The sequence below is a fragment of the Salvia hispanica genome, chromosome 3, assembly GCF_029641045.1.
Source record: "Salvia hispanica isolate PSC_SH4W2 chromosome 3, Shi_PSC_v1, whole genome shotgun sequence".
Classification (NCBI taxonomy): Eukaryota; Viridiplantae; Streptophyta; class Magnoliopsida; order Lamiales; family Lamiaceae; genus Salvia; species Salvia hispanica.
Genome location: NC_142694.1, coordinates 65,275,766 through 65,300,771, shown reverse-complemented (window position 1 = coordinate 65,300,771; position 25,006 = coordinate 65,275,766). Strand labels below are relative to the sequence as shown.

Genomic DNA, 25,006 nt, shown 5'->3' with positions numbered 1-25,006 from the left:
AAATCCCCATAATTCTTATAGTTTAACTACTCATGGACAATCAGTAAAGATAATAAATTAAAGTACTAGAATTGACCATATATTACTCACATGCAATGGTTTAGTTGAGATTAAATGCCTCTAAGTCACAGTTGACTCAAGATATTTCACACCAATGATTTAGTTGAGGTTCAATGCAGGTTTTACAGGTTCACGGCCATAAACATTTTCGGTGGAACAGAATATTTGGCTGACTTTGAACGATGGTGATGTGTTGCTCAATCCAACCCATTACAAAAGATTAGTTGGTCGACAATATACTTAACGGTCACATTTCGAGTTATTGGTGTTGCGTGTGATTCGTTATATCAAAAGCAAGTCTAGACAAGGTATTTTGATGGCATCCAATAATATTTTAAAGTATAGGCCTTCTATGAATCTAATTGGGCAGATTGTCCTGATACCTGAAAGTCCATTTGAGTTATTGTGTATTCTTGGGATCATCATTCATTTCTTGAAAATCGAAGAAACAGTCCAATGTTTATTCATTATCGGTAGAAGGGTCCATGTCAAACACTTGCTTAGAGTTGACTTGGCTACAAGATTTAAAAGTTAATTTGAAAGAACCTTCATCTCTTTATTGTGATAATCAATTCTTTGTATTGCAGTTAATCCAGTTTTTCACCAAGGCACTAAACACATTGAGATTGATTGCCACAAATTACAAGCAAGACATGTTAAGCCAACTTATGTCTTTACAAGATTACGGTTTGTAGATGTCTTTACTAAAGCATTGAGAAAGACAAATTTACTTTTCTGCAAAACAAGTTGGGAGTCTATAATGCCCACTCTCCAACTTGAGGGGGAGTATTAAGGAAGTTATATACCCATTTATGAAATTAACCGTAAAATATAAAGCCTATTTATCATATAGAGTAAAAGTGAAATGACACGTGTAAGAACCGATTAAAATAACAAATGAAACATGTATCCATAGACAGCGGGAGTATTATATTTCCATAGTGTAACTATGTTAAACACAGTCTTTTGTAATATGAAAATCACTATTATATTCTTGTACATTCTCTCAACATTTGTAACTGCCTGAGTAGATACAGTGTATGAAACATTATCTATAAGCTTACATCAAGGTGATTATGCTTGGAAGATGACACATTGTTGCTCAATTCAAGACCCCTTGTTTCAAAAGGTAGAAGGTAAACGCATACACCAGATACAAAAACAATGCTCTCAAATAGAAAAACTGCAGCACTCTGTTTACATCCATGAACCAGACCAACTGCAACCAGAGGACATATCATTCCGCCGATTCTGCCCACCGAGCTTGCCACTCCGACCCCAGTAGTCCTCACCGACGTCGGATATAACTGCAGTAGCGAGTGAAAATGAACCCAACACGCATAATTGCAACGAGAAAAAATAAAAAAGGCTTTTCGCTCACCTCGGGTGCATATATATATACAATCGTGAAGGTTCCTGTGATGCAAACTCGAGCCCCAAAGAGAAGACATGTTGTTAAGCTCTGAGGCTGTTGAACTACCAACGGCATCAGAAAAATGAAGCAGAAGAAGAACATTGCTGCCATGGATACCTTACGACCAACTTTGTCAACTGTTGCGGCTGATAAGAGAAGTCCGGGAAATTCTTGAAGCAAATAATACGAAATAAAGTTAGCATTCCTCTCAGAAATAATACTCCCCCCAACCCATAAAAATATGTGCACTTTCCATTTCCATTATCCCATAAAAATATGGGAATTTCTATTTATGGAAAGTTGTCCTCAACTCATTACTCATATTCATCAATTTATTTACAATTTATACCACAATGACCCAACATTACAACTCATTAAGCACTAATAATAATGCAGGTACCACTATCCACTAAAACTACTTTAACTACCCTTTCTCTCTTACTTTACCAATTGTGCATTAATTCCTGTGCCATTTCAAATGCTCATATTTTAATGGGATGGAGGGAGTATAATGCATGCATCATCAATCTCAGTGTGTCGTAAGGAAATCGAGCACGGAACAATATTTTACCTGCAAAGCTGGTAATAAAAATATCTCTGTAATTAACTTCCTGCTGATTAACAGAATGTGACCCTTTCTGTTCACATCGGTTATGATTGTTATTCAGCTCTGTTGTCAGCAGAACGAGCCCATAATAAGCGAATGCATTCCCGAAAAAAACCATCCATAAAAGTAGAGTTGATCTAACCAGTTCAGGTGAAAGAAGCATAATCAGCAACGATATGCCACTCTTCCGAGAACCAACATCAAGGTCATTCTTGGTTGATGGTATCAATTTCGTGTCTTCTGAAGATTTATCTAGTAGCTCAACTTGGTTGTCGGTAACAAGGACGCCTGAAGGAAGTTTTCTCCCATTGACCCTCGCGATTTTTTCCAAAATAGCTAGTGCATCACTTTTTCTTCCCACCATGCACAGATATCTGGGCGACTCGGGTGTTACTCTGTATAGTAAAAGCAACAGTGAGGAAGGAAGAGCAGACAATGCAAGCAGCCACCTCCAGCCCAATCTTGGCATGACAAACTACAACATATAGATACAATAATATTAATATAAACAACCCTTTCCTTTATTATTACAGGAAGGACAGTAGAGTTAATGAACAATTTAGAACAGATCCACTTATATAGGTCTACAAAAAAAAAAGATTGGCATTTTAAAGAAATGTCACGAAACTTCCAAAAATTTGTTTTTTCTCACGAACTCTAAACTAGGCATATAATATCACGAACTTAAAATATTTGTTGAATTTTTCACACCGGCGACGAAATTTAGCTAACTTTTAAATGAGATGAATAACCATATCTGCCTTCTAGGGACTTTGCAATCAATGTGGTGTGATGGTAAGTAAGATGCAGCCGGATTTCGTCGATGGTGAGAAAAATTCAACAACTATTTAAGTTCGTGATATTATATGCCAGGTTTAAAGTCCATAAGAAAAAACAAATTTTTGGAAAGTTTCATGATATTATGCGCCAATATCCCTTTAAAGAAACACATAAAGCCTCATATTCCTAATCTATGATTAAAAATAGAATATTTAGGATATTATTGGACCGTCCCATAAAAATAGACTATTTTTTGTCATTTTGGTCTGTCCCCATAAAAATAGGCATTTCTATTTTTAGTAACTTTTTTCTCTCTAATAAGGTGGGCCCATTCTACACTAACATCAATCCTATCACTCTTTCTTTCTATCTCTCTCTACATTACCAATTTTGTACAAAAACCCGTGTCATTCCAAGATGTGCTACTTTTATGGGACGGAGGTTAGCAGATTTGAAGAATTTGAAATGAAATGTGATGATAAGTAAAGAGGTACCATGGCATACCCATGCTATAGAAGCTTCAAGAACTGTTCCAAGGGTCCAGAAGGATGAAAATACTACCATCCACGCGCCTCTCTCCGAAGCAGGAATAAACTCCAGAAACCAGGACGAAAGCACAGGACCGCCTCCCAAGCCAATACCGACTAAACCACGGAAGATGACGAGCACATAAAGATTTGGGGAAAATGCACTTAGAAAACCAGCTGTCGACGTAATAATTGCTGTGATGAGAAATCCTTTCCTACGCGAACAAAAATGTTATTGATAGAAGCAAAAAATCCTAAGTTGAGTCCAAGAAAGAAGAAGCACCAAACTGTATGGATGATAGGGGAACTAAGAAAGGTGGCTGTTTTTGGGCAGGAGAGAGTTTTTCCTCCTGATTTATTCCAATCAATATACTTCCTCCGTCCCAGCTCAAGTGATTGACTGGTTTTCGGCACGTGTTTTGGAAAAATGATAATAAATAGTTAAAGTGGAGAGAAAATAAAGTAAGAGAGAGAATAATGTAGAGGAATTCATCTTCAACATTATTATCATTTTTCCAAAACAACGGCCAAAAAGAAATCAATCACATGAGCTGGGACAAAGGGAGTATATTTTCTGGGTAATAAAAGCAGCAAAGGCCGGTAACAAAACAAACTAACGAGAATATGAAATACCGAAACTATATCATGAAGCAACCAACTATTGAGACCTAGAGGTTGTGTCTCAAAACTCCTCTCTGAAAACTATAAGCAAAATACGACAAAAAATCGCAGAATAATTCCCTTCTCTACGTTTCTGATAACTTATTTCCGTTCAATTTGTGATTGTTCCATAGCAGAATGATACTACCTACATCCTAAAAAAAACAGACTAATTTTACCATTTTGAGCCATCTACCAAAAATAGACCAATTCCAAATATGAAAAAATTCAAACAAATACTAACTCTATCATTCTAAATGTGACCTCATAATCCATTTTCCATCCATCTCTCTTACTTTACCAATTTTGCATTAGAACTCGCAGTTACCTCCTTCCATAGATGTCTGAAACAACACCCCAGGAATAGGCGCCGAGCATCATGCCAGCAAAGACAACGCTAGTAATGAGGCTCTCTTGTTGAGAAGAAAGATCCCAAAGAGATTGAACAGCAGGTCCAACAAAAGAGAGCAGCATCATTTCCATGGCTTCAGAAACCCAACCCATCCCAGCATACATCAGAACCAACACTTGGAATTTTCCAAAACCCAACGCGGAAAGGGCATCGTCAACACTGTAGCTTTTCCTATCATCATCTTCCATCTACAATTCTTCATCACATTACCAAATCAATTTAAATTTATTTCAAATTAACATCAAAAGTTAAATACCTCATACGCACAAAATTGGTATTGGTATTGATATTATTCCTCCGTCAACTACGCCTCGCCGCCTGATTTTTCTCTTCTATTTTCTTACATCAAACTCATTGGATTCTGCTTTCTCCTAAATCTTCGCTATCTTCTGTTTGACTTTTACTTATTTCTTTTTATTTTACTATTTTCCATTTTTGGGTTCTTACTCCTTTTGTTTTAATTGGATATTTGCCTTTGAGCAATGTAACATCCTCAAATTGAATTACATGAAATTTATTGTTTTTATTAATATGTTGACATCGATATTAAAAATAATTTTGTAAAGTAAGTTTGAAAAAAATATACCACTGGAATTCTATAGAACTTAAAATAAACGGATTAAATTGAGAAGAATGTGAAAATATATGTACCCTTCCATCCTCCGTCCATAATTAAATAATTAAATAGCTCATATACAAAATTTAGCCACTCTTTATGAGATGAAGCTAATTTTTTACTATCAATATTTCAACCATATTGTCTTTTTATCTTGTCAAATTATTATTAAAACTGGTGTTGTTTATTACCAAGATTGCGGTAATGAACAAAAGTAGAGTAAAGATCAATTTTGGTCCTAAACATATTATCAAAATATAAATTTGGTCCAAAATATTCACTATATGAAAAACTGGTTCATAACAAATGAAATCCTTATTGGAGTGGTCCAAATTAACGGTCATGCCACTGTGCAATTAGCGTCAACCGTTAGTTTTTTTACGGAACCGTCAAAAAAAGGACTACTTCGTCGACATTTTCATTTGTTATGGACCTGTTTTTCAAAAAGTAAATGTTTTGGACCAAATTCGCATTTTGATCATATGTTTAGGACCAAAATTGATCTTTACTCACAAAAGTAATAGTATTGGAAAATAAGATTAGCTAGAGATGCGGTTGTTAGAATCTTGTTTTTTGCTTGCCCAAAGATTGATATCTTGCTTTTGTAAAGGATGGATGCACCATTTACCAGATTTGACTTGAAAAGTTTGAAGTTTTTTATTCTATGTTATCTTATGGTCTATTTGATAGCTCAGAAATAAAACAATCTTTCAAAAGATGGAACCGACTCAAACTGAGAAGAGACTCATTCTTTGTAGGCTATAAGAGCATGGACTAAATGATTGTTCCCGGAATTTCCTTTTTCATCAGGCCAAATGTGTAAGGATTTACTTAAAGATAGAAATGCGCGGAGCATAATCAAAGAAGCAATTTTAGTGAACACAAAAGTGCAATGTAGCTCGTCTTACTTACCAGTTTTTCTTATTTGTGGCTTTGATCTATGAGTGTTTTGTTTCTGGTTTTATTGTTTTTGTTTGAAGGGTGCACTTCTTGGTCTTCTCTCGATTGCTCCTTGTTTAGCTTGTTTGTTTTGGTTTAAGGTGTTTTGTTTTCTTGTCCTTGTTGGACTAGTTTTTCTAAATTTTAGTTCATTTGCTCATCGATCCTAGAACCGTTTAAGCCTTTACTCTTTTATAAAAAAAACCGTGATTATACGGATGTCATTAGATTATCTTATGGCATTTATGGAAAAAGATAGGTTTAAACAGATATAGAGTATAAAGAGCTAGTCATCAGTGGTGAGATGAGTTGCGTATGAATGAATATTTGGATAAATAGATAAAAGTTTACAGCTATGCAATTATCATACCAGAATTTGTGATATCAATTATTCAGTAAATTATTCAATAAGTCAAGTGTCACAATTGCTCGTATGTTTTTCATGTTTGATCAAAATTGATAAGGCCTGCCAATTGTTTAACATCATTTTTCATTGCAACACACGAAAGTCCTCAACAGAAAATTTTCATGAAATCCAAAGGGGTGTTAAAATCTGAACAGATTTAGAACTTAAATCTTCTCAATAGTTTGACACCCAACTTCACACAAAAACATCGGTTTCAAATGCAAAAAACTCAGACCTTCCTTATTCCCGCTTTTACATTGCCTGATAATCGATCCTAAACTCAGCCTAATCCTCATCGGCTGGCCCTGGGAGATGATGCTCGTCCTCTCCGTCTCCAGTTCCGTAGTTTACCCATGGTAGGATCGACTCAAATAGTACAGCAAGTGGACTTCTGTTAGCAACATCACGAAGCACATGGTTTTCAGGAATCTGTTCAGGGATCTCGATCCCACCACCCCTTTGATCGACGATAAAGTCCTGCAAGTTTTCAGGTGGCATTGTTGGCACCGAATCAGAGAATTCAGAGACCAACAAATGAGAATACCTGGCAAATCAAAGACGAAGAAAATATTAAATGAGTAAAATTTGCAGTAAAATCAATGAAAAAACTAATATGGCTTTGTGCTCACTCATTCTTCTCTGATGAGAAAGCCTCTTTCCTCACACATGCCCAGTCATTGACATCACTTTCTTTCTTCTCCAGCATCTCAATCAATGATATTGCCGAATCATATAAGAGTTTTTGCAGATCAGGGAGTCTCCATATTATGTAGCTTTTCTCAATATATATTGCAATCAAGTGATCCAGAGATGGGCTTCCTGTTTCTTCAGATCGAAAGAAACTGTGCTTCACTACACTGGTCCACTTCCGATCATTTAAAGGGACCTTCACAACCAGTTTCTTCAATACTGATGGATGGAGCATCAAAGCCTGCTTCATCAGTTCAAATGAAGAAGCTTTTCCGTCGTCTGTTTCCCCACCACCTAAAACTTCTTTGCTCTCAAGGCAAAGCCGGCAAATCGCAAGGGAATAAGAAAAATTCGGAAATAGCCACAGGGAATTGTCGGATTGATATTTTTCAGAAAACTGTTCCAACCAACCATGCTCCTCAGCTCTCAAAGCATAGTAGTCAATGCAGAACATAGCACCCATCGGATCGTTCGAATCTAGAGAAAGCAAGAGCTTACATATTTCAAGGGCAGATCTGTGGCAACCACGCCTATCCATATTTTTCATATGAGTAAAAAGTGCTGAGAAGAGTGGCTTGTTCATATCATGATCGTACTTCAATTGGCAGTTCCTTGATGGAGTGAATAGTGGATGCCATGCACATTCTAGAGCGTATAGACATTTTGCAGTAGCATCAGCTGACATTTGGTGTTCACCCGTGAATTTGAAATAGTCCGCTAATGTTGTTAGTGAGTCTATGTGATAAGGATAATTCAACAGAACATTTGCTATGCCATTAAGGTCGTGATTCTCCTTGGCAGATTCAAAAGCTCTCTGAGCTTGGGCATATGATGATGAATGTGTGTATCTGATATGCATATAACGGTGTAAACTGAGTAACTCAAGCACAATACATAATAACCAAAGCTCGTTGAGAAATTTATTTTTCAGTTTCATGTTATGCTCATGACACTAGCACTTGCAAATATAAGTCGATTACATACAATTTTTTATGCACCTCACAATCCTTAATCATCCTACATCTTCATATCCATTTACCCCTTCTTCTCTCAAGGACTAGCAGACATTGTAAAAGTATAGCATGTATTGACTTCGGAAATCAGTATCAGACATTGATATAAAAAATATGAAATGACTCAAAAGTCGAAACCAGTTGAGGCAATTTTTACACACTATGCTAATTGCTAAAATGGGGCTAATTTATCAAATGAGAGCAGTAGTCTTTTTCATTTTTTCCCCAGTATACATGTTCTGTGAGTCATTTGTATGCATTCAAATAAGTACACAAATTGATCCACAATTTAGAGATAAAATGTTGTTGATACTAAGAGAATGGAGCTTAAATTACCTGAAATAGTGGACACCCTCTACAGTATTGAGTAGTTCCATTGTTAGAGAGCCGTCCCAGCGTGGCCAATGTTGAGATGGAGATATTATGATAGTCTTCTTGAGATTATGAGTTCCTCGTCGACCACCACGCATAAGCCTAGGATTAGCGGATGATGAATTTCTGTCATGTGACTTCACCACTCTAGAACCAAATATCCTCCGGAGCTCATTTTCTGCACTGAGAAATTTGGGATCAACTTCTAGTACGCGAGTCTTGAAATGTTTCTTGGGCAACTTGGCATCGGCATCAGCATTTGGTAACTTGTTCTTAGCAGGAGAACAAGTCTCTTGATGACCATCTGTCAAACTTAGGCTGTCTAAGTCGAGATCAGAAGATCCAGTACGATTAACTAGAGATAAGTCAGCTTTGTTCGAGTTCTTCTTCTTCTTGTTTCTCTTCTTCTTTGAATTGACATTTTGGGCAGGAATGGCAGCCGTTTCTGATAACGGAGCAATGCCACGATCCGATGTCTCATCAGCATCTTCAGCTTGCTCCTGAATCAAACAAGTTTCAAATGAACACATATACTTTGTTGAAAAACTGTTTTGTGAGTAGCACATGTTGTGTAAACGCATCCAACATTGGATGAGTGAGGGTAGTTGAAAGCAGTATATGAGTATTGTCCTACACCAATTAGTTTCAGGCCTTTTGGAAGTGACCCAAAAACAAATTCATGCAGGCTTGACCAAAGCAGACAATATCAAACTAATGTGCAGTCGATATCAAACTAATATGCAGTCGACGATCCTACCAGGAAAACTATCAGCACACATGTACCCGAAAACAAATCCGTGCGGGCTTAACTCAAAGCGGAAAATATCAAACTAATGTCCAGTTGACGGTCCTAACAACACAACTATCAGCACGAACTAATGTGGAGTCGACAATCCTAACATCACAACTATCAGCACACATGTAGGCAGACACAATTGAAAGTGGTGAAGGAGCTTAAGCCCTACCCTGCTTATGTAAAATGTTAATGCAAAAGCTCCTAATTATAATCTGAATCACCTAAAAATATGCTCCTCATACACATATACACAACAAATTCATCAAGCACATAATTGAATTGACTGCTATCAATATTATTAAGAAGAAGAGGCGAAATTGATGAGTAAACCTGATCGACTGCAGTATCATCATCGTCATCTCCGAGAAGGCTAAAGAGATTCCGAGCAGGGGCGGAAGATTGAGGAGACTCAGAATCATCATCATCGCCATCGCTGTGGAGCTGCAGAGGTGCTGATTGCTCATTAAGAACTTTCTTCATCAATCTAGAAGACATTTTGCAAATCCAACCCTAATCAATCGACAGAGTTGAGTTGAGTTGAGGAGGTGGAATCCAGAAACCTTGTTACATCTGAAATTGGGAGAGAGAGAGAGAGAGAGAAAGAGGGATAGGTAAGCTAGCGGTGGCTGTGGCTGTGGCCGACGACGCAGACTACGGCGGTCGGAGCGATGTTTTCTTATCTGGGAAAGCGTTTAGCTTGTTAATGGGCTTGCCTTCTTCGTGGGCTGACTCCTTTATGGCCTAGCTCATTTCAACACTATGCTCATCCAATAAATTAATAATACTCTAATGAAAATTATATACTCTAGGGTAGTGATAAAATACAAACTTATATATTGTACAAATTCAAAACTTCTCAACAGCTTCAATATAGTTTCAATACAATATCAACACAGTGTAAAATTTTAAGATTTTAATGTCAACACAAGATCAACACAACATTAATCATTCACTACCATTGAAATTCTGTTGATATTTTCATGTTGATGCTTTTTTGTGATCTGTTGACATTTTTTAATGGTTCAGATCATAGTTTCGAGTTTGTATAATATTTAGAGTTTTTATTTGATCACATTCCTATCTACTAAATTATCATATTATCATATGTTACACTTTCCTGTTTAATTTATCTCATGAAAGGTGTCATATATCTATTTTTTTTAAGTCATATTAATATAAATATACTCCCTCCGTCCCAGAAAGATTGTCTCATTTCCTTTTTCACACTCGTTTCGCAAAAATAATACTCCCTCCGTCCCGCTTTAGCAGTCCCATTGACTTTTTTGCACTCGTTTTGTAAAAATGATAATAAATAGTTAAAGTGGAGAAATAATAAAGTAAAAAAGAGAATAATGTAGATAAGACTCTTCTCTATATTATTCTCTTTTTTACTTTATTATTTCTCCACTTTAACTATTTATTATCATTTTTACAAAACGAGTGCAGAAAAGTCAATGGGACTACTAAAGCGGGACGGAGGGAGTAATAAATAGTTAAAGTAGAAAGAAAGTAAATTAAAAGAGAGAATAATGTAAAGAATAGTCTTACCTATATTATTCTTTCTTTTATTTTACTCTCTTTCAACTTTACCTATTTATTATTATTTTTGCAAAACGAGTGCAGAAAATGAACTGGGACAATCTTTCTGGGACGAAGAGAGTACTATTTTCTCTTTCAACTTAATACACAAAAACACTCCTAAAATTATGTGTCATCATTAAAGTATATTACAGAACATCTATTATGCAACGAATAAAGTATATATCATAGCTTGAATAAGAGAGATAAGATGTAAAGTTCCAACTAGTCTATTAAAACAGTCAAAATCTATAATTAGTCATTTGACCATCTCTAGGGTACTAGAAAATCCGAAATGAAGTAAGCAACCTCCTATATATCTCAAAAATCAATCTCATTTATAGTTTTTGAGTAAAATATACTCCATCCGTTCCACTCAAGAGGTTAACTTTCTATATTTTGAAATAAATATCTCCTCATTAAAATATTCAATCATATTTTTCACTCTACTTTATCACAAACAACTACTCCACCTAAAACTACGTGCCACTAAAATAAACTCAAATAACTTTTTCAAAATTTTATGAATAAAAATAGGTAGTTGATAAAGAATATTCTCTTAAGTTTGAATTTAGTATAAATAAATGGTGAAGTAAAATTAGAGTAAAGTACTATTTTGGTCATAAACATATGACCAAAGTACGATGTTGGTCCAGAACATTCACTTTTTGAAAATCGAGTCTTAAATAAATGAAATCGTCGTCAAATTGGTCCTTTTTTGACAATTCCATAAAAAACTAACGGTGAACGGACGATTAAGTGAAATTTTAACTAAATTAGAATTTTAATTCATGATTAATTAAAATAAAATAAAATTCACTTTAATCTTTTTTTTTTCAATTTTTAATTTAATTTTATTCTAATTCATCATGGATTAATATTCTAATTTAGTCAAAATTTAACTTACCATCCGTTAACCATTAGTTTTTACGGAATCGTAACAAAAGGACTGATCTGGCGACAATTTCATTTGTTTAGGACTCGATTTTCAAAAAGTGAATTTTTTGGACCATCTTCGTATTTCGATCATATGTTTAAGATCAAAATAGTACTTTACACATGAAATTACTATTTAACGTGACATTTATCTTAAAATGAGTTTGAATTGTGTAATTGGAGATGCTCTTAGATTTTTTCAAATTAGTCATTTTTCATTTTGTGATTTACCCTAATTTGTTTAAACATAAAAACCTTTGCACTTTATAATTTTATTAAAATAGTCATAACGATTTTTTTTAATATAAAATGTAATCATTTGTAGTAGAACAACCACAACTAGTGAGACGATGAGAGTATTATATTAAAATCAGTAAAAAAAACCGCAAGAATATACTGTGAAACCTACTAATGATTTGCTCACCCTTATAAACTCTCCTATTTGATAATGTTACATATGTCAATATTAACAAGGGGTCTAGATTCTGAATTAAATTTCAGACAAGGAATTAGTGGTCTGAAAACCATGATTTTCTGGTAGCGGTCCATTTCCTGGTCTGATAGATATGATCACCTCCAAACCTGCATTACAACTCATGCAACTAAAAGTCAGTTTCTAGCTGGAAAAAACAAATACTCTGTCCGTCCCATAAAAATAGGGATACTTTCCTTTTCCGTGAGTACCATAAAAATAGCTCATTTCTATATATGAAAAGTTCTACCACTATATGGCCTATCGTTAAACACTACTAATAATGTGGGTCTCACTATCCACTAACACCACTTTACAAATTGTGCATTAATTATCGTGTCATTTCAAATGTCCGTATTTGTGTGGGATGGAGGGAGTTATAGGTTCTCACTTGGTAACATCATGTTATCCTTGAATTTGGAGAAAGCAAAAAGAGATAGGTATACCTGCTGCTTTTGCAGCTGTAGCTTCCTGATATACATCAGTGACAAATAAAATTTGTGATGGATCATCTACTCCAAGAGACTCCCAGATTTCTTGGTAGCTTTTCTTTTCTTTTTTGTTCCTGCAAGTCGGTATGGTATCAGTGTGATATTCATGTAGCAATTGATAGCCTGAGAAGCAAATACTGAAATAATTTACCCAATATTAGTATCAAAAAAACCACATAAGTATTTTCTGAGATCACCGTAGTTTGTATTGCCAAAAATTAGCCTCTGCGCCAATCTGCTACCACTCGAATATATATATACCTAATGGCATAAACAAGTTATCCCTTTATATGAATTATCCACAAATTCACACCTCAACTCATTAGATGAACATGAAAAAGCATAGCACATAACACCTTCATTCCCATAGCGTGCCACTTTTCTAGAGCTTCGGGTACATCATCGTACACAACTGCCTCTATCTCGTTACTCCAAAACCCTGTCCGCCATATATGTCCCTGTTAGATGACATGTTTTTCCAGAGTTAAACATCACACAATTGTTGCTAAAATGACATTTATTAGCCTTACCTGCAATTGCTTCAAGGATGTAATTTTCCTATCGGCTTTTATCATAGCCTGCACGTTCACAACGACACTTGCAATTACCTCCTCTCTGTCTCCATGTGTGGGGATAGGAACTGCCCCAACAACATTCTTTTCAACATCTTCTACCACCTGCACAAACAAAAACAGAAAAACCGCAGTTTGCAAAGTAGCCTAGATAAGGCCAAGATATATGAGTTATATGGGCTTATTTGACTATTTGGTAGATAAGATGAGGCCCACGTCAGGCACTTAAAGCCCATGTTTATCTCGTGTTATCTTAACATGCCTACCAAACAGCTGTGACTTACTTGAGCTCGTAGTAATTCAATGTCGTCTTGAGTTTCTGCAGTATCATATGTCAGCTCCAGATGCTTCCCCACATTGTCGCGAGCATATGGAAAGAGAACATCCGTAACAAACGATATGGGAGTAGTCGTTCCTTCAATGTCCAGAACAATACAACGCTGCAATTCATCGATTCGTTGACTTAGAACAACACAGTGTAGAAGTAAAGATTGAAGAAAAGAGCTAGGAAATTACTCTTGCTGGTGCAATGCCATTACTTGAAGTCCCTGCCTTAGCAGTAACTGGAGCATTTCGACGTCTACCAAGAACTCTCTGTGAAATTCAAATTGAAGCATGTGATGATGCTGTACAATCCAAGCCTAATTGATGGAGTTAATGGCAGCATAGAAAAGATAGTGGTAACATTCATCAATTTTCTAATCGAAAGGAAACACGAAAAATGGTGATTTATATCTCTATCATATAAACTACTTGTATGTCAGTGTATGAGTGTGTAAATAAAAGCAAACAATGCATAAACTGCTCACTAAAATGATCTGGAGAAAGAAGTATATCAATCATAAACATTGAGAAATTATCTTAGTCAAATCATCCTGTTATACTCACTCCATCCCATAAAAATATGTACACATTTCATTTTCGTCCCTACATAAAAATACGGCTATTTTCATTTATGGAAAGTTGTCTATTTATTTACAACTTATACCACTATGGTCCACCATTAATAATGCTAGTCTCACAATCCACACGCTACTTTAACTACCATTCTACTCCTCTCTCTTACTTACCAATTATGCAGTAATTCCGTGACATTTCTAATGCACATATTATTATAGAATGGAGAGAGTATTAGCTAAACATCATCATCAATTAGGTAAACATTAGAGCCCCAAATGTATTATCCTAAACAATAAAGAATTCACCTTGAGGAAATTGGAAGGGTTAGGCAACACATATTCACAGGGAGGCAACACACCTACAATAATTACCAATAATCAGAAAGTGATGGAAAAAAAAACTAACAGCAAACACAATATACCTGAAACCCAGCCAAGATGCGCAGAAACAATGGCCTTAGTTTGTTTCACTCCGAGGAAAATGGGGGGCGATGAAGCTACAGCCACTGCCATTCTTGTTTTTGTGAAATGCTGATTTCTCCCAACCTTATATACTTATATTTATGTGGGTGTCAGTCAGCTCAAGCCTCTATTTTTTCTTTCTATACATCACAACACTATCTTCTCATCTCAAACCGAACTGGACTGACGGTTAACTACAGGACCAGAACCGTAACCACAATTCCAATTTATAAAGAACCGGAAATTAATATTATAAAGCAATTATTTAAATGCGTAACTTAATTTTTAATAAACAATTCAAATCTAATTTTAGTAGGATTTTTTTGTATTGCAACTTTCTTCACAAAAAATAATATTTCATATTTTTGGTAGCATTAATAGGCAAGATAAAGTTTGAGTTTGAAATGCTTGAATTGAATATTTTGAATTTATTTTTAAGTGTTTCTTGGCTTTTATAGCTATCGCAAGGCAAAAATTTTATTTATGTATTAGTGTAGTTTTATATACTATGGAGTGTAAAAATATTTTTGCATTTTTATAGTTGTGTTTGTAATTTTTTTCACGGTTGCTATTTTTCATATTTATATATTCCCTACATCCATAAATATATATTAGGGTTCGGCAGTGCACATTCAAACTTCATATTAGTATGATATTGTTCTCTTTAGGCAAAATCCACATGATTTTGCTCATAGGGTAACTCCGAAAAGGCCTCATACTAATAGAGTTGGAGTACCCCATATGGTCATATTGCAGTTCTTGTTTATTCTCCAACGTGGAATATTGTTTGCCCCTACAATATAAAAATTCTTTCTATTTTAAAATTCTTGTAATCTCAAAAATATCTATTTTATGGAATGAATGAAATATTATATGTTTTCAATCTCTTAATACGTGTCCCATTTTGATCCGACACGAGTTTTAAAAAATATAAGCAAAAGTGAGATAAAAACATTAATTAAATTGGGAATAGTTAATAAGGCGGATCAAAATAGAATGTGCGCATAATATAAATGAGTTAGCGGAATGTAACATCTAATACCAATAGTAGTAAAAATGAAATGGGATAGTTAATAAGGCGGATCAAAATGGAAAACTTGAACATGGAGTATAATTAATGAAGGATAGTACTGAAAATAATTTCTGTGCCTGCCCCTATAGGGCAGTAGAGATGATTTGTGTTGACGAGACGGTGCAAGGCTTAGAGAATGAGGTGAATGGATCGACAATTTGATTAACGATGAGACAAAATTAGAAAGTTGGAGAATTCGAGAGATCGAATTTACCACCAAAATAAATTCAGGGGTAAATGACCACACTATTCACAATGGGCATTTTAAGTTGACGACTAGCATCCATGTATTGAGAAAGAGATTAGATTACAATATAGACAACAAGTTATGCATTGCCGTTTGAATTAAAATCCATCATATAGATTAAATACGAATGAGAAATGGAAAAGGAAACAACGGGTGTTGCTTTGTACGTAATACATGTCGAAAACCGATCCCTAAACGGTACTTCTAGCGCAACGAGAAGCCCGGGTGCAACCGCGGTTGTAAGGGTTGGCTTGCTCGTGGCCGCGACAATTGTAATAGGATCGGCCCCTCTTGTTACACGGTGTTTTGTTCCGGGAGAGGGCCCCGTAGCTGACGTAGCCCGCACGCCCAAGCTGTCTCCGCGCGCTCTCTGATTCCATCATCATCTCCTCGTCAATCTCGATGGCGTCCTCGACCAGCCCGTGGCCATCGGGCTCCGCCTCTCCCAAATCGTACGTGCTCGAATGCGCCACCGCGACAACTAGTGCAAGCATTAGAACAAACAACCCCATTCGTAAAGCCATCCTTGTTAATCGAAGATGATTAAACTAAGATGGCTTGGCTTTTTCTCCTTCTCCCTTTGTTCTTCCTAATTTGTGTTTTGGCTTCACCTTTTATATTTACTCATTGGGAAGGACCATAGAATTACATCAAATAGGTACCGCTTTTTGCTCCTTGTTTTTCTAGGAATGGGGACTAGAGCAAATATAGGACCATTAGTTCGTTTACCCTATCTCATCATTTTTGCCATTTAATCAACTCTTAATACATGAACTATTAACACAACTTGGTCTCTATTTTCAGTCTAAAATTTGATGTCACAAATAAATTTAAGTGTATTAAAAACAAAATTTTCTCAAAATTTTATTCCATCACGTGGCATTAAGGTGGGAAACTTATAGAAAACACATTATTTATGTAACAGTAGCTTCGAATCACCTTTAGCGTGAGCATGAGTTTTAAGAAATGTAAAGAAAAGCGGGTTGAATAAGTTAGTTGATTATGAGTCCCACTTATATATATTAGTTTTATAATAAAATATGAGTAGAATTGGTTGATGGAATGTGAGGTCTACTTACTATTTATAGTAAAAGTGAAATGTGACTCTTATTGTGGGACGGACCAAATAATAAAATGTGACACTTATTGTGGGACGGAGGTAGTATGAGAAAACGGATGTATTCAAATAATACTCCATCCGTCTAATAAAAATATGTGCAATTTTCATTTTCGTCCATTCCATCAAAATACGTGCATTCCATTTTGGAAAGTTATATCAATTTAATAATGTAGGTTTCACTATCCACTAACATTACTTTACAATTTTCCTCCTCTCTCTTATTTTACCATATCATTCTCCCCTCCTCTTTTACTTTATCAATTTTGTCTTAATTCTCGTGACATCCCCATTGCCTATATTTTTATGGGTCGAAGGGAGTAACATATTAGTCTCCGTCCCACGAGAATATGCATTTTCTAATTTTGAAAATTCTTTTTTCTATAATGAGGTGAGACACATTCCTAACTAATAATATTTTAATTATTTTTGTTTTCTCTATTTTTGTTTTACTTTAACAATTTTTTATTAAAATCTGCTTCAAATTCAAAATGCATATTCTTTTGAGACGGATGAAACAAATATTAACAATGATTAAATCTGGGCCGTACAAATCGAAACTTTTGCGGATGAGTTAACACCATATATCATTCGTGATTCTTTCTCACAAATCTAAAATACCTTAGTATTAATTTTTCATAACTTTTCCAATTTAAATTAAGATAAAATAAATACTCTCTTTTCCCCATAAAAATATAAATATTAGAAATGACACGTGAACTAATGCACAATTGATAAAGTAAGACATATAAAGATAATGATAGTTAAAGTAGTGTTAGTGGGTTGTGAGACCCACATCATTATAAGTATTTAATGAAGTGTAATGGTAAATCATAATGTTATAGTAAGTTGTAAATAAATTAATGCACACCATAATGAGTTGGAGATAATTTTTCACAAATGTAATTGTCCATATTTTTATAGAACGAAAGAAAATAGAAAGTACACATATTTTTACGGGACGGATGGAGTAACAGAAAGAATAAAATAGAAAAATAAAATTTCAAACTTAGAAATGCATCGTGACTATTTTAAAAATATATTTCACTGAAATGAGATACTCCCTCCGTCCCTGAAAATTTGTGACTTATTTTCTTTTTTTGTCTGTCCTTAAAAATTTGTCACATTTATCATTTTTGGTAGTGAACCCCACATTCCACATTCTCATTCACATTTTATTTTAAAACCAAGTATTCAGAAGTAGGATCCACATGTCACCAACTTTTTCAATTCATTTTCTATTACATTTCTTAAAACCCGTGCTGAATCATGCCAAAATTTTAAGAAACGGATGGAGTACTACAATTTCTTCACCTTCATACAAGAAAGATGGCAATGTTAAAGACGCGTGACTGAAGTACTGAACAGATGGAAGGCACCCAATTCATATAAAGTAAAATCAAGCAACACGATGAAAATGAATCTGCTGTGTTTAGCAAATTTGTTGGTGTCTAATTGAGGAATGAGTGTTATCTAGGGTTTTCGATAAACCTTTTTGTTGCCAAGAAGATGAAATTAGACGTGGTTCCTTCATTTGGGGATGATGATCAAAACAATCTGAATACACTGCTTGAAGCTTTCGGTTCCGCTGTTTCCTTCGAAGACATCGCTTCTTCCTACTGCGAAACCGGCCGGAATTTGAATTCCACCGCCGAAATGCTCTGCAACATTCAGTCCGACAACGGAGGGAGCTCCTCCTCTACCGATAAAGCCCGCATTGTTAAATTGAATTCGGATAAGTGTCCGGCGTCGATCGGAACTGTTTCTGGTGTGATCGGAAAGGACTACGTCAACCCTAGGCGACGTCGTTCCGATGGACCGAAGGAGAGGTTCAAACCTGTGAAAATTAATTCAATTGATTTTCCGGTCGCTGAGATCTGGGGTGAGGAAAAGGAGCCACGAGTTGCTACTCAGCCCATGGACAATGATCTTGGAGAATTTCTTTATAGAATGCTTGGAACTGGGTTTAAGCTTGACATGGGTGTAATCCAACAAGTTATTGGTGAGTTCTATTGTTTTCACACTGTTGAGTAGTTTTCAATTTATCTTGAATAGTCCTTGCATTACTTTGAAGAGGAGTTTATGGTTTCTGATATTTTGGTTATGAATGGTGAATTGTTTTTGGCTTGCAACACCTAACGTCTCTTGCTCTTCTGTTTTCTAATTTGCAGGACAATGTGGGTACAATATGCCAATGGTTAGTCAATGTTGTTAATTACCGTTTGCTTCTATTGATTGTTTATTGTTCATTTGAAGTTTGGAAGATGATGCCTTTGGAAGTATATAAACAAAGTTTCTCAAAAAAGCTTGGAAAGCACTCTGAATGCAGAAACATGTGTGATTTATATATTTCTGAATGTTGGAATTGATCTTCTCTGAAATCATTTAATGCCTAATACTTATAACAAGCATAATCCCTTTTCATTGTTAGAATAGACTCCCATGCTATCAGGATACAAAATAAAGCATAGTTTAACTCATGTTAAATTTGAGACATTCATTTTGTATTATGCTTGTGTCTGTAGCAAGATGAGCTTCTAGTTTGAGCTATTGTGAGAAAATTAATGTGGTTGTTTCTAAACCCTGTGTTTCCAATATCATGTCCTAATAGTTGATACAGTCATTTGTGTAACATAATTCCAATGATCCGTTTTGTTATAACTAGAATGAAGTAGTTGAACATTAATTCAGCTGCAACAGTTTTTGCATACAAAAAGGGAACATTATCTTGTTGATAGTGCTGAGAATTATATTAAAGGAAGACCCTTGTATAAATTTTTAAGTGTACTTAACTATTCCATCCTACTAATAACTTCTTATTTACTCCATTTGTGTTCCTAACAATGAGCAGTGCATTGAGAAACTCCTTGATATATCAGCTGCTACCCTAGAGAAGAGTGATGATGTTATTGGCATATCAACTACAACTGTGAGTTCTTCTTTAAAATTAGAATCTATTTAATATGATATCTGTCTTTTCAGAGTAAAATCCTTTAATGATTTTTCTGGAAAAGAACTCTTGTAGTACCTACCATTGTCAATATAATATTATGCCTACTCCTCAACGTATAGCAATTAACAATTTGATGTGCCCACTTATATCAAATAAGTTGCTGTGAGTTATCTTATATTGGCTTCCTTTCCAATTTTGTTGCTTCTTTAAAGCAGGAGATGAGCAAAATTCAGAATGTGGGGTCCACATCTTGTCCAAAGCAATCACAACTTCTTTCAGGAAGGTACAATTCTTGCTATTAGAATATAGCGGATGTGAATCATGTAATATTAACTTTCTTTTGTATCTGATATAAGTATGTTGAAAATAATATCATCTTTTCAAATTAAAAAGTGATGCTAGTGGTGGAGACCTATCAGTATTACCTCAGGCAGAGATAGGGGGGAAAGACGTGGAAAGAGAAATTTTAGAAGCACTTTTTGGTGCGCCTAACAGATTTGAAGATCATCATCAATCCACCCGTCCAGTTAGAACACACAAGCAATCGTCCTATGGTCGGATTGTGGCCAAACCAATGGAAGACAAAATCGTCGACGATTTTACTTTTATTACAAGGCAAACTATTAACTGTAGAAGTAAGTGTTTTCTTATATCTTTGTACTCTTTTGTGTTGTTGTGTTTCTTATCGAATCAACAGTTGTTTGTCTTTGCTCATTCTATCATGTTAGTGATGCAGATTGTTGCTTGCAGAAGTCCTAACTTACTCTTTTGATGTCCTTTATATCTATGTGTAAATGAACTAGCAAGCATCAAAATTCTCTCTTCACAGGCTGTCTTCGACATTATCCCCACGAGACATATCATCCTTTAGTTCTAACATAGGTTTTCATCTTACAGCTGCAACAACCTTTCATTTGACTTAAGACTAGTGATTCGACCTATGTTATTTGAGAGACTTATCTATTTCTTCAATGCCATAATTGCCATTATATTTATGTTTTCTGGATGTAACTTTAGACATCACTTTACTGTCAGTTTCCTCATCACACTGATACGATTAGAGAAATGAAGCAAATGTAAGTTTGTTGAAGAACACTTTGTGTATAAAATGAAAAACATAATTTTTTATAAAATTTATATAAAATATAACTCCTTCAAATGTAGGAAAGCCTTGGCAAAGCTGTCCAATACAATACTCAAAAGTAATCCTCTTCAACATCCAAGGACATCTATTTATAATTCTAGAAAGAAGAAATATATAATCTACTGGAAAATAATAACTAGCTACTGTTAATTTATTCAAGCTCCACTATCTGTAATTAATGTTCACTACTTGTTACCAAAGCAACCAACATCAACTGCTACTCCACTTTATTCAAGTTCCACTACTGCTGCCTGTATTATTGCGTATCAGATAATGCAACATTCTTGTCTATTTTACTTTTCATATTCTAAATTTTTCCTTCTAGTTAAGTCAGGGTTCAAAGAAGGTGTTACACTTTTGATGTACAACTACTACTATTGGACAAGGCTGAATGCTTTGGTTCTAAGATTATTCTGTGTAATCGTAAACAATTAACTGTTATGCCATATATTGATGTCATCATCTCGTAGCTTCTGCATGCCTCAGTGGGTCTAATGATTCTTTTGTAGGTTGTGCTTTTAATAAATTTTTACTACGTCAGGTTTTGCATACTTTTATGAATGCAGTCTAATGCATGCAAATGTGATTTGTAGATTCTGAAGCAAATGAGGAGAATTATGATGAACTACGAAAAGCTGTTGCAGAGAATTGGGTTACAATGAAAGAGTACTACAAAGCTGTATGTTTTTTCTTAATTGTGCCCCCTTCTTGTACTAAACATCTTCCTTGTCGTGTTATGAACACTATCAGTAGTATCTATAGCTACCATGTACCCTTGTTGAGCCCTCCCTACCTTATGTTTATTTTATTTTCTTTCAGGCAAATATAAAACTGTACTTCATGATCCATGACTAACTATTTGTAAGTTCTTGCAGTCTATGGATGCATTCATGAAAAAGGAATTTGAATCTGCTCAAAACCTTCTAGAACAGGTATTTGTATTTATACTAATTTTGCACCCTCACTTTGCATGACACAGTGCAGAATTAGGTCTCATTAAGTGGTACAAAAAAAATTATGGTGAATTGTAATTAAATCCCAACCTTTCAGCATTTTTGCAAATAAACTACTACATTGTTACAACAATGTCCCAGTCTTTCGATTTGTAGCAAATTTAACCCTCTTAAATTTTTTGCATAAATTTGGAGTTGATAATAGACATCTATTTATCATTGATACTCAAAATCGATTGAAATGTTTTTGAAGCCCATTATATGTGTTGTCCTCTGGAATTGTTGATTTCATCAGAATGTTTGCCGAATTCTGAAATATTTAGAACTTAGTAAATTTAGTGCTTGAACCTTTCATAGTTAATCTTCTGTAACAATTTGTGTAGATTATAGTACTCGGAATTTGAGAATTTTGAATGTGTGTACACTAAACTGGATCTTAATGTCCTTCAACTGAGGCTCCATCCCTGCAACATGAAAAATGGCAAATGAGATATTTTCCATTGATTTTTATGTGTAGCCATTGTTTATAAGATTTGTTGATTGTTGTAGGGTAATTTCTATAAAACGAAGGCCCGAGAAGCAGATGAAAAATCTGCCCAAAAACTAATTGAGAACAGGTCAGGATAAATACTTCTTGTTGTCTTTTTACATTCATTGGTCTTTGATCATTGATGTCCTAAATCTCCCATTGGGTTTGCAGTAACAAAGAAGAAGAATATTGCATCAATGCGCATTATCTTGAACCAAAGGAAGCCTTGAACCACATGAAACTTCATCTTAGCTGTCTTTGTGGTTTGTCATGTCCGTTACCATTCTAAACTTGAATTCTCATTTCACCTGGCTACAAAGCTCTGACACATGATTTCATCAGCTATTCAGTTCATGAAGGTTGTAGTTGGGACTGGTGGAGACAAGAAAGACAAGCGAAGGAAGCTTCTGGTATGGTTATGTTAAAGTTATATTGAATTTCTGTGTTTATTTGTTTATTTCTCTTTTTTTCTGCTATATGGAGTATTTTGTTATGCACTTCCGATCCAGAAAAAAGCAATGAACAGTTTTATGTGGTCGTACAAGAGTATGCGTTGAAGATTATTTTGAATCAGGATATGGATTTTATGTGTAGTTAAAAGCTCAATAACAATAGGTTTCTTTGATTTTGATGAGATGATTCTTTTTCACCCAAATTTGGTCCTTTTCTATTATCTGGGAATGAGTAATTACTCAAAAAGAGGCCCCACATTCCACTCACATATAATTTAATAGGAGTCCCGTTTTTCTATTTTGGTCCGTCCGTGAATAGGATTTCCAGTTCATAATTATTATAAATGGTAAAGAGGCTCCACATTCCACTAACTAATTCCACTCACATATCAGTTAAAACTAATACTCCCTCCGTCCGCGAATAGGAGTCCCGTTTTTCTATTTTAGTCCGTTCGCAAATAGGAGTCCCGGTTCACTTTTACCATAAATGGTAATAGGGTTTCACCTTCCACTAACTCATTCTACTCACATTTCATTTAAAACTAATATATACATGTGAGATCCCTATTCCACTAACTTTTTTCTACCCACTTTTGTTAAGATTTCTTAAAACCTGTGCCACCAAGAAATGAGACTCCTAATGGCAGACGGAGGGAGTATATACAAGTGAGACCTCTATTCCACTACTTTTCTTCCATCCACTTTTCTTAACATATTTTAAAACTCGTGCTGAAAAGAAATGAGACTCCTATTCGTGGACAAATGGAGTATATACAAGTTGGACCCATATTCCTTTAACTTTCTTCCACTCACTTTTATTAATATTTCTTAAAATCCATGCTGGAAAGGAAAGAGATTCCTATTCGCGGATGGAGGGAGTACAATTATACTCGAAAATGTTGAGCTATATCCAATAAATATGTACTGATTCTTTTCTTGATTAAGAAACAAATGTCTTCTCAATCCATCATTTATCATCTTTGCATTATAACCAGTACCTTACACTTACTGGCCACAGATTACCAAGCTTTTGGAAGAGGAGGGTATTACGTGGACTGAAGAAGGAAATGGATGGACAATTTCCATCCGAGTTGACCAGATTGATCATAATAAATTGAGTTTTATAAACAAATAAGGCAGCCACTTGTTTTGATTTGTCCATCTCAAGATTATTTTGTGGTGCCTTTGATGAAGCCTTATTCAAATATTGCTATTATTATTATTGGAAGGAAAACCATTTAAATTAGCTGCTACTCGTTATTGAAAATGTGTATTTTGAATCTTGATTATTTGATGGGGTATCTCCAGCAATACTATCTTTATCTCATTCTTGTACATTTATTTCCCTGTTTTTTTTATCTACTCTGTTTTGCTCTATGGACTTTCACTCTAGTTGTTTCAAATGTCCGACTTTTGGAGTTCATATAAATTCAAAATCATTATGTTGCATGTGAACTCTCCTTGTTCAACGTACATACTGCGTAAGAAGGGAGGAAAAGCATCGGAACATATTTACTCTCCTTGTTCTACTGAAGATGACCCATTTATCTATACTTTATTCTCTCTCTAATCAACCTATATGAACTCTCCTTGTTCTACTGAAGATGACTCATTTGTCTCTACTTTATTCTCTCTCTACTCAACATATATAATAAAATTGAATGAAATCCTATATCACCCAAGGAAAAGGTCATCATTCTTTGGGACGTAGGAAATATTAAATAAGAGGTGTGTACCCTTTTCCCATTTCTAACCCCTCTTTTTAATTTCCACCCCCTAATCACAGTTAACTGTGTTTTTACCATTCTTCGTAAAATGCGGCCGTGACCATGCCCTA

The 25,006-nt window shown here is 35.0% G+C and overlaps 4 protein-coding genes and 1 pseudogene across 11 annotated transcripts; 1 reads left to right on the top strand and 4 right to left on the bottom strand.

Moving 5' to 3' along the window:
- Positions 1 to 945: 945 nt before the first annotated feature.
- On the bottom strand, positions 946 to 4,868 carry NIAP (Major facilitator superfamily protein). Of its 4 annotated transcripts, none has more exons than XM_089066333.1 (6): positions 4,728 to 4,868; positions 4,377 to 4,648; positions 3,366 to 3,603; positions 2,046 to 2,556; positions 1,442 to 1,644; positions 946 to 1,367 (listed from the first exon to the last, which is right to left on the bottom strand). In XM_089066333.1, the coding sequence occupies exons 2-6, from the start codon at positions 4,646 to 4,648 to the stop codon at positions 1,113 to 1,115; spliced, it is 1,479 nt and encodes a 492-aa protein (XP_088922459.1). In that variant the 5' UTR covers positions 4,728 to 4,868; the 3' UTR covers positions 946 to 1,112. The 4 variants fall into 4 exon arrangements, with proteins under 4 accessions (XP_088922459.1, XP_088922457.1, XP_088922460.1 ...); XM_089066331.1 differs by having other exon boundaries at positions 4,717 to 4,864; XM_089066334.1 differs by having other exon boundaries at positions 4,377 to 4,656; positions 4,728 to 4,864.
- A 1,656-nt stretch (positions 4,869 to 6,524) lies between these two features.
- On the bottom strand, positions 6,525 to 10,023 carry LOC148931240 (transcription factor-like protein). Its single transcript, XM_089069209.1, has 4 exons — positions 9,623 to 10,023; positions 8,461 to 8,996; positions 7,051 to 7,959; positions 6,525 to 6,965 (listed from the first exon to the last, which is right to left on the bottom strand). Exons 1-4 carry the CDS (start codon positions 9,785 to 9,787, stop codon positions 6,707 to 6,709), a joined length of 1,869 nt encoding a protein of 622 aa, XP_088925335.1. The 5' UTR covers positions 9,788 to 10,023; the 3' UTR covers positions 6,525 to 6,706.
- Positions 10,024 to 12,146: 2,123 nt separating this feature from the next.
- LOC148931239 (putative bifunctional methylthioribulose-1-phosphate dehydratase/enolase-phosphatase E1 1) lies at positions 12,147 to 14,885 on the bottom strand. The gene is made up of 9 exons (XM_089067461.1): positions 14,663 to 14,885; positions 14,547 to 14,599; positions 13,858 to 13,935; positions 13,626 to 13,781; positions 13,300 to 13,446; positions 13,126 to 13,227; positions 12,921 to 13,030; positions 12,725 to 12,843; positions 12,147 to 12,388 (listed from the first exon to the last, which is right to left on the bottom strand). Exons 1-9 carry the CDS (start codon positions 14,751 to 14,753, stop codon positions 12,297 to 12,299), a joined length of 948 nt encoding a protein of 315 aa, XP_088923587.1. The 5' UTR covers positions 14,754 to 14,885; the 3' UTR covers positions 12,147 to 12,296.
- Positions 14,886 to 16,212: 1,327 nt separating this feature from the next.
- Positions 16,213 to 16,545, bottom strand: LOC148931238 (protein RALF-like 19 pseudogene; annotated as a pseudogene).
- A 1,907-nt stretch (positions 16,546 to 18,452) lies between these two features.
- On the top strand, positions 18,453 to 24,496 carry SDE5 (silencing defective 5). 5 transcript variants are annotated; one of them, XR_016137105.1, is made up of 12 exons: positions 18,453 to 19,140; positions 19,310 to 19,335; positions 19,990 to 20,067; positions 20,304 to 20,374; positions 20,485 to 20,726; positions 21,829 to 21,914; positions 22,111 to 22,167; positions 22,738 to 22,805; positions 22,889 to 22,980; positions 23,060 to 23,127; positions 23,771 to 23,835; positions 24,188 to 24,262. XR_016137105.1 is itself a non-coding variant. In XM_089068391.1 (11 exons), exons 1-11 carry the CDS (start codon positions 18,648 to 18,650, stop codon positions 24,302 to 24,304), a joined length of 1,398 nt encoding a protein of 465 aa, XP_088924517.1. In that variant the 5' UTR covers positions 18,454 to 18,647; the 3' UTR covers positions 24,305 to 24,496. The 5 variants fall into 5 exon arrangements, 3 of the variants coding, with proteins under 3 accessions (XP_088924517.1, XP_088924516.1, XP_088924515.1); XR_016137104.1 differs by having other exon boundaries at positions 22,889 to 22,989; XM_089068391.1 differs by lacking the exon at positions 23,771 to 23,835 and having other exon boundaries at positions 18,454 to 19,140; positions 24,188 to 24,496.
- The last annotated feature ends 510 nt before the right edge of the window (positions 24,497 to 25,006 follow it).

Excerpts from the sequence above, each read along its gene's own strand:
- NIAP (XM_089066333.1), bottom strand. The coding sequence starts at position 4,648 with ATGGAAGATGATGATAGGAAAAGCTACAGTGTTGACGATGCCCTTTCC. Across the intron at positions 3,604-4,376 it reads TCAGACATCTATGGAAGGAG|GAAAGGATTTCTCATCACAG; the intron begins GTAACTGCGAGT and ends TTGTTCGCGTAG. Across the intron at positions 1,645-2,045 it reads TTTTATTACCAGCTTTGCAG|AATTTCCCGGACTTCTCTTA; the intron begins GTAAAATATTGT and ends ATTTGCTTCAAG.
- LOC148931240 (XM_089069209.1), bottom strand. The coding sequence starts at position 9,787 with ATGTCTTCTAGATTGATGAAGAAAGTTCTTAATGAGCAATCAGCACCT. Across the intron at positions 8,997-9,622 it reads ATGATACTGCAGTCGATCAG|GAGCAAGCTGAAGATGCTGA; the intron begins GTTTACTCATCA and ends TGTTTGATTCAG. Across the intron at positions 6,966-7,050 it reads TTCTCATCAGAGAAGAATGA|GTATTCTCATTTGTTGGTCT; the intron begins GTGAGCACAAAG and ends TTGATTTGCCAG.
- LOC148931239 (XM_089067461.1), bottom strand. The coding sequence starts at position 14,753 with ATGGCAGTGGCTGTAGCTTCATCGCCCCCCATTTTCCTCGGAGTGAAA. Across the intron at positions 14,600-14,662 it reads GCATCTTGGCTGGGTTTCAG|GTGTGTTGCCTCCCTGTGAA; the intron begins GTATATTGTGTT and ends TAATTATTGTAG. Across the intron at positions 13,782-13,857 it reads ATGGCATTGCACCAGCAAGA|CGTTGTATTGTTCTGGACAT; the intron begins GTAATTTCCTAG and ends GATGAATTGCAG.
- SDE5 (XM_089068389.1), top strand. The coding sequence starts at position 18,648 with ATGAAATTAGACGTGGTTCCTTCATTTGGGGATGATGATCAAAACAAT. Across the intron at positions 20,375-20,484 it reads TCACAACTTCTTTCAGGAAG|TGATGCTAGTGGTGGAGACC; the intron begins GTACAATTCTTG and ends CAAATTAAAAAG. Across the intron at positions 23,128-24,187 it reads ACAAGCGAAGGAAGCTTCTG|ATTACCAAGCTTTTGGAAGA; the intron begins GTATGGTTATGT and ends TACTGGCCACAG.